This window comes from Netta rufina (assembly GCF_964035555.1).
Source record: "Netta rufina genome assembly, chromosome: 7".
Classification (NCBI taxonomy): Eukaryota; Metazoa; Chordata; class Aves; order Anseriformes; family Anatidae; genus Netta; species Netta rufina.
This window is the reverse complement of record NC_140130.1, coordinates 22,828,269-22,842,205: the sequence shown is the minus strand read 5'-3', so window position 1 is coordinate 22,842,205 and position 13,937 is coordinate 22,828,269. Positions and strand designations below refer to the sequence as shown.

General features: G+C 37.1%; 1 protein-coding gene across 1 annotated transcript in view; it reads left to right on the top strand.

Annotated features, from left to right (window-relative positions):
* LOC311211658 (gamma-aminobutyric acid receptor subunit pi-like) overlaps positions 1–10,683 on the top strand; it is a gene marked incomplete at its 5' end in the record, with an annotated part of 39,101 nt that extends 28,418 nt beyond the window's left edge. The window contains 3 exons of the mRNA XM_084290553.1: positions 3,423–3,575; positions 4,439–4,632; positions 10,167–10,683. Coding sequence (XP_084146679.1) covers positions 3,423–3,575; positions 4,439–4,632; positions 10,167–10,478 — 659 coding nt within the window. The 3' untranslated portion in view covers positions 10,479–10,683. The remainder of the gene's footprint in view (positions 1–3,422; positions 3,576–4,438; positions 4,633–10,166) is intronic.
* Between the last annotated feature and the right edge of the window lie 3,254 nt (positions 10,684–13,937).

Here is a 13,937-nt window from a genome sequence, read left to right as displayed (position 1 = left end):
ACTGAGGTGACATCCATCATGGGCCAAAAACGTGAATAAAAAAATATCTTTAATGCAAAGATTTTGTTCTCAGTATCACTCAAGCAAGGGGCAGGCTTGACAGTTTTCAGGAGTTAACTTTAGTAAAGGCAGGATTAAAATTGCATGCACCTGTTTCACTTTTGATCTGATTTATAGCATCACAGTCTTGGATGTGCAAGTGAAAGCCAATGAGATAAGGTAGTTGTGCATCATTACTATCTCATATGCAATGCATATAACAGTAGTAGCAAATCTGTTTCTTTTTAAACATAACTTTTGATACACATGGAGTGTAGAGGTAAAAAGGGCTGTAGTAGTTCCTTATCTTTATTTTATCTCATTGGTCATTTGTTTAGGATGCTACACATGCATTACATACTATTTTTTGCCTCTTTTTCCTTTGGTTTATTACGGGAGGAGTTCATATGAACTCTATATATAGGTTTCTTCAAAATTTCCATTATAAAAGCTCTTTTGAGCTCTTTAGGGACACCATTATTATCATGTCCATGATGTGCCTTTGGATTTTGGCAAGCAGAAAGCCTTAAGGTTAGAGAAATGCCTTTTCTTTGTTCCCTGAAAACCACTCAGCTATAAGCTGTTACATCTCTATTTTTCTTTGTTGTTCACATTACTTGAGAAATTTCTGGCATCAGGAAAAATAACACAAAAGAACATGGGAACATTCAAAAGGCTTGTCCATGCTTGGAAATTACAGCAAGATGGAAAATTGTGAATTTCAAGTTGGATATTTTGAAATAACTTCCCATAGACACATTTAGCTTTTACACTAAGGCAAATGGAGACACAGATGTAGGGAGCTAACCAGGAGAAGATGGTGCTGTATGACTATTCTGTATTGACTATTTCAGAGTTTTCCCTCCTGGAGGAAATCTCTGTGGCTGAACCACAGTCACTCCAAGTGCCTGTGGAACTCTGCAAGGAGTGCTGTCCAATCCCTTCACCCCATTTCCTGGGTACATGGTACCGTGTCCTTCCCTGGGGTTTGCACAGAAAGACAAGACTTTTGTGGAGGACTTGGTTCCCTGCTGATGGGTCACATCCTTCGCATTCCCATGCCAACTCTGGACTGACACCCTTCCCTCCCTCGCAATGGCCATGCCATCATCCTTTGTGTACTAACTGCCACCATGCTGCAGTTAGGGCAGTGCGGGTTACAAACTCTGCAGAGAAAATCTTTTTATTTAGAAATATCTCTTTTGATTTCTAGTTAAATAGAAGCTTATTAATAATACTCTTAACTGTTTTTATGTAGGTTTCAAATGCTCGCTATTGGACAGTAGAAAGTCACAGATTTACAATTGCATGTACAAACTTAATTCTCTTTCCCTAAACATGCTTTATGCCATAGCCTTTTATTGTACAGACCCAGTGCTTTTCTGTAGCACCAGTGCTTGATTTAGCACAAGAACAAATGCAGACAAAAGTAGAAGTAATGTTGCACTGTCAGCAGTTGCACTTCCTAATTGTTGAGTGGTTTACTTTGGTCCACTAAACACTTAAAATCAATTTTGATGGGTGAAAACTTTAAGGAAACAGCTATATGTGTAAAAATTACAATATCAATAGGTTTACGTTAATTTAACATTCCTCTTTTCATACAAAAATGACAACAACGGTATAAATAGTCTTTGTTCCTCCTGCCTCATGGACAGAGAAAGTCTGTCTATCTTTGTATCCTTTTTTCTACCATTAGAAGCTTGTTGAATTTACAAAAGAGAACCGTAAATACAGTGTATTCGTACCTTCAGAAGGAGAAAGAATTGCCTACCAAAGGACTGTTTAATCCAGTAATGAAAAGGCAGAGACAACATGACAAAAAGCTGAAGTCAGGTTAAGATTAGAAATTAAACATACATTTTTAATAGATAGAATGATTTTAATCCACGTAACAGATTATTTGATGAATGCTGCTTGTCTTGATATACTGAGATAAAGTCTAGATGTCTGTGTAAAAGGTGAACTTTATTCCAGACAAAGTGAATGAGTTGAAAATAAGGGATAATTGGGAATACTTAAATGGCCTGTGATTAAGGTCAGACTACATAGTCTACTAATTTTCTCTGATTTTAGGAATTCTAGCAAATCTTATAGTTCTCTAGATTCAGTTTATACAACACTGAATTTTAACTATCCATTTTCTAGTCTGGCAGCAATAAGGCATTTCTTGACATCCATTACTTGTACTTCGAGCTTTTAAAAGTGCTTTTCTTTGACTCCATGTCTCAATGCACACCTGAGGGATACACAAATAGCCTGTCTGTGCACATGATGCTGTTGCTGAGGTGCATTCACTGTGCTGTAATTCTGCCCTGACTCACAGCATGCAGCACTGCAAACAGACATACCTCCTGAAGATCAACGTTTGTTGGAACAAAACAGATGAAGCCAAGGCTATCTAACCACAGTACATTCAAGCATTACATTCTCTCACTGATATTGTAGTACAATAATTTTTTTTAAAAGAATGTTGTTAAACATACTTAATCTTGAACTTCAGAATAAAAAGTCTGTTCTGCTCTTTAAATTAGTAAAAAGCAAGCTTTTGCCTTAATTTGATCTGTTGGACAGGTAGCAACTTGAGATCCTACACTTCTGTTGCCCCAGCATAGCTTAATTTTGCTCAGTTAGTGTGCTGGAATTCAAATTCAGACTTTGCTTACCAGTGTGCTATTCCATAATGAAACCTGATTCTGTCTTTGGCTCTGTGGGCCCAAACTTTCATCTTCTGGCAGTCAGTCTGTTAAAAGTGCCACAGCACTGTGATAACAGTGACACTGCTTAGAACAGTGCAAACACTGCACTGCTCTAATGTAAAGAAAAAATAGTGGAGATGCAAAACCACTGATTGTTTTCAAGTGGAATATGAGAGTTAGGTCAGTATTACTAGGGAAAGTACCTGTCATCTACATCTGGAACAATACTAAATGAAATGAAAATCAAAATAAGCCTGATCTGTGAGGCAGTTAAAGATAAGGACCCATGCTAACTTTATGATGCTATGAATGTTATGCTAGTTTATATAGTAGCTCATAGAGGTAACTCTTGTTAATAAACATAGCTAAATATATAGGTGATTTTAAATTTCCTTGCCTTTCCATGCATTGATGGATTAATTCTTTCCACACTAACCCCCTCTAAATTTCTAATTCGAGATGTCTTTAATGAAGCTATGGATATGAAGTGACTAGACGTCATATATATGGATTTTTCCCTTCAGTTCAATGTAGAATCTTCATGTTAGAATTTTTCAGCACAGTGTTTAATTTTTTCAAGCTTATTTGTTAATCTTTTATTGCATAGCAATATACAGGTTGATAATTTAAAAAAACTTTTTGTGAATTGTACTTTCAAAATATTTTTTCCTGCTTTTTTCACAGGACGTTACCCAAAACTAGTGTTTCACTTTGAACTCAAGAGAAACATCTTATATTTCATACTAGAAACATACGTACCATCAATCCTCCTGGTTGTGCTCTCCTGGGTATCATTTTGGATAAGCCAGTCATCAGTTCCAGCCAGAATCTGCATCGGTGAGAAGCCAATAAAACAAACCAAAACAAGGGTTGGAGCATTAAGATGCTTGTTTTATTACGCGTACGTGGCATCCGTTTCCAAAAGGTGCAAATGTTTCCAAGTTTTATGGAATTACTTTTCTAGTTTGCCATCTGCAGCACATCATGCAAATTCTCCTTGAAGCTCTGCTATTCTTCAACAAAACAAATGTCCTTGGTAGCAAAAGGAGACTTGGAAGCAGGAGAAGCTACTGGAAGGAGAGGAAAAAACAGTTGTTTTGAAAATCATTTCAAAATATTCAAACGCATGCTATATACAGACAGAATTATGAGGCTTTTGTGAGGGTGAATGATACATACTAATTAACACAGGAATAATAAGAGAATTATGAGATTAAATATAATTAATTTCAAATAAAGGAGATTCTGAAAGGGAAAAATGCAAATCAGCTCTGATCAGACTGCAGGTGGGGTAGGAAAAACACGTCTATAGAATAGCAAAGAAAAGATTGCACATCAAATGAGGCTGGTGGACAACTACACTGAGAAACATGACATCTGAAAGTTTTAAAGGAAGCATTTGCATTGCATTGCAATGATGATGAGTTAATAATATACATTCTAAAGAATGAAAATCTCTTCCATTTTAATTTCAATTTTTTTCCACTTTCCAAATATTGTTCTTGAGTATTTTCAAGCATTTAACTTCAGAATCATAAATGCATTTAGAAATCTCCTTTTCAAAACATGCCCTTTTAAATTCTGTGTCATACTAGGTGTTCATGAAGCTCAGGAAAAAAACTATCCTGGTTTCACAAATGCATTGGAGGGCCTCATTGCTATCCTTGTTTTATCAGAATTTATATTTTTGTGTTCCACAGGTGTTACCACAGTCCTAACTATGACAACGCTGATGATGGGAGCCAGGACTTCACTCCCAAATGCTAATTGCTTTATTAAGGCAATTGATGTGTACCTCGGTATCTGTTTCAGTTTCATCTTCGGAGCGTTGTTAGAGTATGCTGTGGCTCATTTCTGTACTCTGCATCGACCGAGCTCAAAGGAACTTCCAAAGGTATTTTAATTCTTCCCTTGTTGACCTACAAAGTAGACTTCTATTATATCTGCTAAAAAGAGTAAGTTATCTTATTTAGCATTAATGATAAAGGTATTTAAAGAATTTTGTATTTTAGAATAATGACAGTGATAACAAAATAACCTCAAGAAAAAAGGAAAAGGATTTGTACTCCTGGAACTTTTTGGAACAGATCAAACAAACCGAAACACCAATGTGCTAGATGTATCACAAAAATCAGGCACCCACCTTCTCACAAGCCATGGCATACGCTTTCTTACAGCTCAAAAATTAGACTGAGCAAGGCAGCTTGATCTTATTGCTGTACAGCAAAAGCAAACAAAGTTTTATCATCTACCATTTAGGAAACCTTTTGCATATTGCATGATACGTGAATCAGCTTACTAGCAGACAGCTTCATGTCTTAGGTATATCAGGTCCCTATAGCCTTCCACCTACACCTTCTTTCTGAACAGCTGCAGCTGAAGCTCTCACTGTGATTCACTTTCTGTTCTGGGTCATTATTATAGCAATGTTTTTTGCTGCTCTAATGAGCTTCCTAGAATGGTGAGATATTGTGAAATAGACTTAAAATAAAAAAGGATCAAGTCAACATAGGCATTTTTGAGTCTGGTGGTTGTCATCTTGCTAAAATAATCAGGACAGTTTCATGAAGAAGTTCTGTTATATCCTTCATCTTCAGTGTTTGGCAGTGAAAACAAAGTCATGAGAACGTTGGAAGCTGAGTGTCTTATAGCTTTTAATTATGGAACTGAGTCTAATATGCGTGACAAAAAGAAAATTTAAAGCAGCTTACAAATTTTCTAGACAAAGATCAAAAAATTCACTTTTTTTATAAAGCATGAAAAATGAGAATATGAGGAAAAACAATACAGGAAAATGATTGGTTGAGTGCTGTACAGTTAAATGGCTGGAAAAAAAGATTGTTAACAATTTAAGCAATACTAGAACAGAGCATTGCAAATGCTTAAACAAAGCTTCTCAGTAGGTTCAAGAAACAGGACACTGTCTTGAGTTCAAGTAACAAAGCTTAAAAACAATGTGAAGATCAGCTGAAATGTGTTTGTTTATGCCTAGATAGTTCAACAACTAATATGGATATGGGATTTTGGCTGTGTAAATGTGAGATGAGTTTTGTAAATGCACAGGACTATGTTCAAACAAAACTGCCATCAGATCTAGGTGTGTGAAGAAGGTTTGAAAAAGGGCCACAAAGGGCCCAGTAGGTTTTAAAAATCATACTCTAACTGGGGAATGTCTACAAATGGGCAAATACTGGTTCTGACTGAGGATTTGAGTGGGAAGCCTGAAGGTCGTTTTTCCTGGCAAGATAGCATCAGTGACAATTCCCTCTGAGCATATCCATCTTGTGAAGTAAATGGTTGTCATTTGCTCATAGAGTGGAAAAAAAGAAAAAAGAAAGCTTATTGGAGGTAAGAAAGCCAAGCGCTTGGATGATTAAGCATTTTCAGATCTGTGAAGGGCATTTATGACTGCCCTTGCCTTTGCCTACCTGTGTCAGCTTCCCTTTCATATGGGGCACAAGCACGAGTGCTTGCAGATGGAGCAAATGCGAGAACTCATGGAATTAGCTGGAGGTACAGCCCTAAACAAGGAAGGAAAACTTAATGTGCAGTTTTGTGATAGACTTAATGATCAAAAGGGGTGATCTGTTACTTTAGGCATGTTTCCTGCCTTCTTGTGCATCAGGGGTGAGTAAGTCCAGCTCACTGCTTGCCCACACAAACACAAGCACAGGGAAGAGACAGTTAGTGGGTCCTAGATCAAATCAAGACTTCTTAGAATAAGGAAAATGCCTGTCATGTCTTTCTTGTACTGCAGCCAAGGAGATAAGCACTGTTTACTGAGCAGGGTGCCATATAAAGCACACCTGGCTTCTGTTTGTCATTTCACAGTGAAAAACAAAATATCACAAAGACAGAAGTAGTAGCTAAAATGTCATGTCACTGTCTAGCAGGCACTTAACAAATTTCAGTGTGATTATCGTCACCACAAATGTGTTCTCCTCATTATCATGTGCTCATGTGGACATAGGGTAATTAGAAATCTCACCTCTCAGTTTGTTATTCTCATGCGAGCTGATATAATGTTTGCTCTCAGAATTATGTAAATAAGTTTAGGAGGTGAATTGAAAATGTAACCCTCTGCCTTGTATAGGAATTAGTTGCACAGCTTTCTGCTTTGTTCTTTAAAGCACTTGGGCACTGGCATATGAAGTTCTTTTGAGACCTTTGGGATCTCCAGTTTGTAGTAAAAACTGGTGAAACTGCTCATCACATCTATGCTCTTAGTGTTTCACATTATGTGAAGCAGTACCCACTGAAAGAGCTTCAAAACTAATGGCAAAAGCAGAGGAACCACCTGCTAAAAGGTTGGACAAAACCTGCCATTCATGTGAACTGCATGAGTTTCTCTTCTTTTATACACAGGTGTGAATTGTGCCCTTCTAAAAAGCAGAGAAATCATTCTTGGACTTCATCTGTCTTGCACCTAAACCTCTTCCTTTGGGGCAGAAATGGGAAAAGATTGAAAATTAGGTTACAAGGGCAGTGTTGTGCATTCTTGGCATTTCTGTGCCAACATTGTGTGGTCTGTATGAACACTTCAAGAAGTTCCAGGTGTGCAACACTCCTGTTTGAGATGTTTTTAATCTTGAGCATCTATTCAATGTATTCAATGGCAGTAACAACTTTTCTCAGTTCTGCTGGCTGTTAGATGTCAACAAGTACTTCAGTGAGCATAAACAGCAGCCACAGCAGCAGGTCCCCTGTAGTGTCAAAAGATGTACAGTACCTTTCCTATATTTTATCAATTTTGTGTCCAAACAGAGCCCTTCTTAGTGCCAGCTGCCATTTTCTCATTGACAGCTGGAATCCAGGGAAATCTAAGTAGTGTGACATTTAAAATTAGAGTCACAGTTGAACTCTTGTAATGCTTTTTTTTTTAATAATATGAAACATCTTAATCTGTCATTGTATTCATTTCTCCATAATGAGTTTGAAAAGTCCCTTCATAGTGCCAGTTTATAAGATTGTAGGTTTTTTTTCTTTTCTTTTTTTTTTTTTTTTTATAAACTAGTGTTCGTGTCTGTTCTTGAGATTAACTTTCCCCTTTTTAAGCCACTTTTCCTGCACTTTTGGTGTAAATACATCTCTGTTAAGCAAGAACCCTGCCTTGCAACACCACAAGCAGAACCGAATACATATGCACCACATACAGTATCTGCTGCTGAAGTTATAAATGTCTCTTAGGGAGTAGAAAGGAGTTAAGAACAGCCTAATAAAGCATCAGCCTCCTGCGAATTGTTCACATGTGGTTGTGTGAAAAGAAAAATGGTACGCACGCAATGCCCTTTCACGCTCTGCAGTACAACTAATTCTGTACCAACATTTAGCCAGCCCTACCTAAGAGACAAATAGACTCTTATCTAGAAAAATGCCCTAAATCCAGCCATTTTTGCCGTATAGATGTTCTTCTATTTTTCCCTTTCTGAAAAATGAGAGCACTGGAAAAAAAAGTCAGGATTCTTCTGACAGGTTCCTTTATTTTATTCACTTTTGAAGCGCCAAGTGCCTTCGTTAGGCGATAGCCTGGGCGCTTGCTGTGTTTGCAGCAGCGGGGGCTCCCCTGCCAGCCCTGGTGCTCTCCTCAGCCAGGGGAGCTTTCTAAAATAGGAGAACCAGGTATTTCTAACAGAGCTGGGCTCCACAGAAAACTCTGGGTTTTAATTTTAGTACTAGCCCGGGAATTGTTTAAGATTTGGACCGGAGTTTTGTGGATTGATCCTCTGAGTGCTTTACAGGCAGATTTTTGTCCTGGCCTTTGGTTTCAAAGTTCTCACAGAGCTGCGGGAGGCTAGGTGGGGGGTGAATAAGTTTTTGTAGTCACTGTATTTTTAATGTCACATTGTGATGAACTATGATTATCTCTGTCAAATAAAATATACTAGACTTTTTTTTTTTTTTTTCAAATTGAAAATGGAAAGCAATAATAATCCCTTTTTCTATCTCCATCTGTCTTGCTTCACTGACTCACAGCAGTCTGAGGACATAGTCCAGACTCCACTTTAATTTTCAAGGACATTACTAATTTTAGATGAAGAAAGGCCCAAGAACCAGGCTGTTTGCAAGTACCCTGGGCAGAAGAACCATTCTGCACCACCATGACGATCTGTCAGGTGGTTTAATGAGCGTTCATTGTCCTTATTAGCTGTATTATTTCTAAATGAGCTTTAGTGTGGCTATGCATAGGGTTGTACCTATTAACTTTTCTAAAATTTGTCCTTGATTAATCTAGTTATTTCCATGATGCAAATGGAACAAGTGAATTGGTCAGAGGAAAGAGATTCTGAATTCTGCATTTCACAAGCAAATTTTTAGCCTTTTCTTGTTTGTTTGCCACTCCCTGATGTGGAAAGTAATAAAAGCATCAGTAGACACTTAGTTAGGTATAGAACTACCTCAATTAAGACAACTCACCCTTCCAACTTTTCAAAATTAGGTTTAGGTTACATACAAATCTGGAGCCAAACTTTGTGGCTTGGATCTGCTGGTATCTGCAATATCCCAAACCAGAGTTAAGACCCCAGAACTTTCAAGAAAGTTCGCTTAGAGCTGATGTCTAATCCCATGTCCTCTGAGTCAGTGGCAGTAAACCTGCTGACTTCAAAGGGTGAAGATTTCATACACGAACTTCATGCCTCTGAGCCTTTTCTAATCAAAGAAACAAAACCCACCAGAAGGCTTATACAACATTATCCACAGGGCTGTCTTGATGCAGCAAAGCACATAAAAATGTGCTTAATCTTAGCATAGCTTTGAACTTAAAGCATGGGTTTCAGGACTTGAAACATAGTAGTATGTACTATTTAGTACTGAATTAGTTGTGCAGCTTATGCTTTTTATGATTGTCTTTTTTTTAATTGTATTTTATTTTGTTATCTTAACTAATTCTATTTTCATCATGAAGCACAAGGAATAGAGCAGCCAACTTTTCAGAAGGCATTTTGTATTCTGGGATGCTTGATTTAGGCTGCAACCAGCTTCACTAGCTGGTCTGCTAACTTCCTCTACCCCATCTGCCAGCTGGGGCTGTGCTTTACTCACTTTGTAGACATTATCTTTTGTGAGAGTTTCCCCTGAGCTGAAGACAGTTTATTTTTTTATTTTTATTTTTTGGTTTCATTTTGTGGATTTGCTGCTTTCTTAAATAAAGCTTAGCGCACCATATTTGAACACATTCAGCTTTGCTCTGCAGCCCTATGAAAGCTTCTGTGGTAAGCTATTGTTTAAATCAGTGTGTTTTACTTGTATATAGAGGCTATGAAAACTGAAAGGAGCTGTCTGGTGCCTGGGGATGCTTGCCCTTGGAATCATGGAGCTGAACCAGGGGAAGAGTTATAGGAAAAATCCTATTATTTGCTTCACTTCTAAAGTAAATAGGCAATGAAATGTGCACTTAAGTTCCTGCTGTGCTGTTTTGTTTCCAATCAGGTTGAGGATGAAGAGGCTGAAGAAGAAAGGAATGGAGTCCTGGCAGCAGTTGCTAACAGTTGCAGTGCCTCTGACAATGTGAACAAAACTGATTCAAACAAGAGCAGCAAAACCAGCATCAATGGCAAAAAGGAGAGAAGTAAACACAGTGGATGTAGTTCACCAATGTCAGTGATGAAAAGACTTTGTTGTATCTTTGATTGTTTCCACGTTAAAAATCCTTACCACATAGACAACTATGCCAGATTTTCTTTCCCGTTATCATTCATCATAATTAATATATTTTATTGGGTATATTATTTGTATTTCTAAATATTTTAAAGTTAAAAATAGCATAGTTTAAAGGTTAGAAACTGGATACAGTAGGGAAGTTGCAGTAGAATGGGAAAGCTGCCTTAGGATAAAGGGATATGAGGGGACATGCTATCTTTTCAAGCATTTATGCCAACTCTCTTGTTAACTCACTTTTCCACTATTAAATGGCTGTCATCTGAAATTGACTTTCCTTTTAGCATGCCTGTCCCATATTATACTACTTGTCAATGGACATTAAATCCTTTTTAATATTTTAATGGTCAACTTTGTAAAATAAAAGCTATATTATAGTTGTTTCTGAACTGTGTTGAATATGTTGAAAAATAAAGACATTGAAGTGTTGTTTTCTTGATATACTTTCAGTATTCAATTCCATCTAGCTTTATCAGTAATACATAAGTTTTCCAGTTTATATATGAAGATGGGTAATTGCAGGTTAAAGTATTTTTGCTTCATAGAAAGAAACAGTTTCGAAGGTGTGGGCTACCACCACCAACTAAACAATATGCGCAAATTTGTAAGACTGCAAATAACTATCAAGACTCTTCCTAAGTCTTCACACAGAACTCCCAAAGGCATCAGTAGCTTTTCTGAATATGTGCATGGCAGAATATAGAAGTGGAGTGGAGCCAAGAAAGTTTAGATCCAAAGAATTGTTGTCCCCAAGTGAGGAAAATTTTAGGGGCTGGCCAATCCTTAGTGGAATATGGCCATTGGTGCTGATGTTTGTACTCGGCACTCTGCTCAGTTACAACTGCCTGAGTAACTATTATGCAGAGGAAAATTTTGATATGCTTCATTTTCAGCTTAGCAAATTCTGCTTCAGTCACTTGCTATTAAAAATTTTGTGTAAAGATGAAAAGGCTTACTTCCAAAGCTGACAAGAAAACCCCTGGGTATGCAATAACTCTTGATGAGAAGAGGGAAGGTTTTACACAGATAAACTTACAACCCACATTACAGAATGATTACACCTGATGAAAAATGATCACAGTCTTTCTGATTGTTGACTTCACTGACAGATGTTACAGAAGTTACTGATCTGGCAACCTGTTTCCTGTATTGCAGTTTGGAAGTTTAGAAGCACTTGTTGCACTTTTCCCTTACAGTAATAAAAGCACCAGTTGCATGTATATGCAACCTTTGAGGTTCCTTCCAACCCAAACCATTCTATGTATATGTACAGATGCGTATATGTGCAACTTAAACTGCGTACCTTGATATTTATGATGATATGCAACACTGCACATGTAGAAATACATTAGAAATCCTCCATAACATTAACAGTCTTTGACTTAGCTTCTTGGCAGTATGATGCCTGTGAAGGTGAACAATATTATGAGAAGGAAGAAAGCATGAAATATTAGTGAGTTTGATTTGCCCTCCCTTGCAGCAAAATCCATAAGAGGTGTAAGAAACAAGATGTATTGTGTACTTGTCTTTAAATCGTTCTGCTGTTGCAGATTTAATCTTAAACTTTGTATTCAGAAACAGATTATGGGAGTTTTGTTTCTTTTTATTTTGGAAATGAGTTGTAAAACTGGATTTTGATAAGTTTTTCCAGTTCTTTCCACCATAAAATTCACAGGAAGCATAAGTAGAGCTCTGAATTTAGTTTCCTAAATCTGAAGTTTACATTGACCCTGAATATTTTTAAATAGCTCACGCATATGGTACAAATTATCTGTTGTGTTCACACTAAATTTAGGATTAACATTTACTACAGTTGTAAAGTAAGCATCGTAGTTTCCAATTAATTTAGAGATAATTCATCTTTCTGGTGGTTTGTTTCTTAACAGAACAGTAAATTATTGTGAAAATAAAATTATTTGTTGAGCTATGTCTTACAATACCACAATATATATATTTTTGGAGATTTTAGACATTTGAAGGTATTAGCAATTGCTGATTTTTCTCTTTGTCAATTATTTGTTGTCTTTCTCAGAGTCAACTATATTTTAGGTAAGTATCGTGCAGCCTGCTTAGTGAGATGCTGGTAGGGATGTTATGACTGTATCTGAAATATTCCACCTAAATCAAAAGGCACATACTAAAAAGATGACGTTTTGGAACAGGCATTCACTAACTCATAAACCAAGGTGGCACTTTAAATAAGTATAGAAAGTTTGTTTTAACATATAATTAGACAACTAAATGCCCTATCTGAATTCTCCAGTCAACACATATTGCAAGCACAAGACAAGGGCATCCCATCCATCTGTTGGTCTGAGTAGCCATATTCAGCACCGTGGCCACCTTTATGATCAATACAGCAGTAACCTACATAGCTCTGTTCCTTTCATTGCAAGTCTCTTCATTGTATGTGATAGTTATTTTAAAAGAACGGTTGTGTCTTTTGACATGTGATATGTATTAAAAGAAATAACATCCAACATTTTCACCCTGCAATTCAAAAATAAATTTAAAAAAGATTGGAGATTAAAGAAAGCATACTTCATAGTAAAGCCAGTGACAGAAGAAGAAACAAAAAGATGTAGATCTTCTGCTTTCCACTAACAGTTCTTGCAGTGGCATAGTGCAGCAGAGTGCAAAAAGCACCACTGGGGTTATAATGTGGAGAGGCTACTGAAGAACTGACACTACTGGTACAATTCACTTTATGCAGCAGTAGAGGGAGCTAATTAACTACTCTTCATTATTGAATGAGCAAACTTAAATGGCTAGTTAAGGCCTCTAGAGAAAAGCTATTAGAAACTGACTTTTGTGTTATGGTAACTAGGTCATGTTTTCAGTAACAGATTAATTAAAACCAGACAAAACAGTGTAGTCAGGTGGACTGTGTTTTTCGCACTGAAGTTCAGGCTTCTCAAACCCAGAGTGCCATCATTTTAGCCACCTAAATCAGTAGCATATTCTGCCAACCTGTGAAGTAACATCACAACCACAGTATCTTGTGTTCAATGCCTGACTTTTCTATCCTTAGGTTGAGGTTTTCTCCTGCAGGTTATAATGATTCAAATCAAAGTATTACAGTACCTCAGTGTTTCAAGACAGGCAGACTAGTGGCAGTACCTATGATTTTCTCATCAATATTTAAAAATCATAAATAAATATTCACAGGTAATTTGTGGGCACACTGCTAAGAGTTAACACAAGCATCAAATTAATCATAAAAGCCAGTTCAAATCTTTAGGAGAAGTTTCTCTTGAAGATGGGGTTTGCTGAAGTGGTGGGAAATGAATCAGGGGGAGTCTTCTGGGCTGATTAAAGATGTCACTGCAAGAACAAGCTCTCTCAACCTGAGTGCTGAAGACTGGGATGGACGCTGCTCACTGTAGTAGGGAACTGGGTGCTCAACAGTGTTTGTAGCTGATAGGCTTGACATGACTTTGAAGACTGTAATGGATTTGCCATTACTTCATATATTATTATATAACTTCATAATTAATACCAGCGTGTAGTTTAATCATATTGCCAGTTTCATCTTTTTATCAG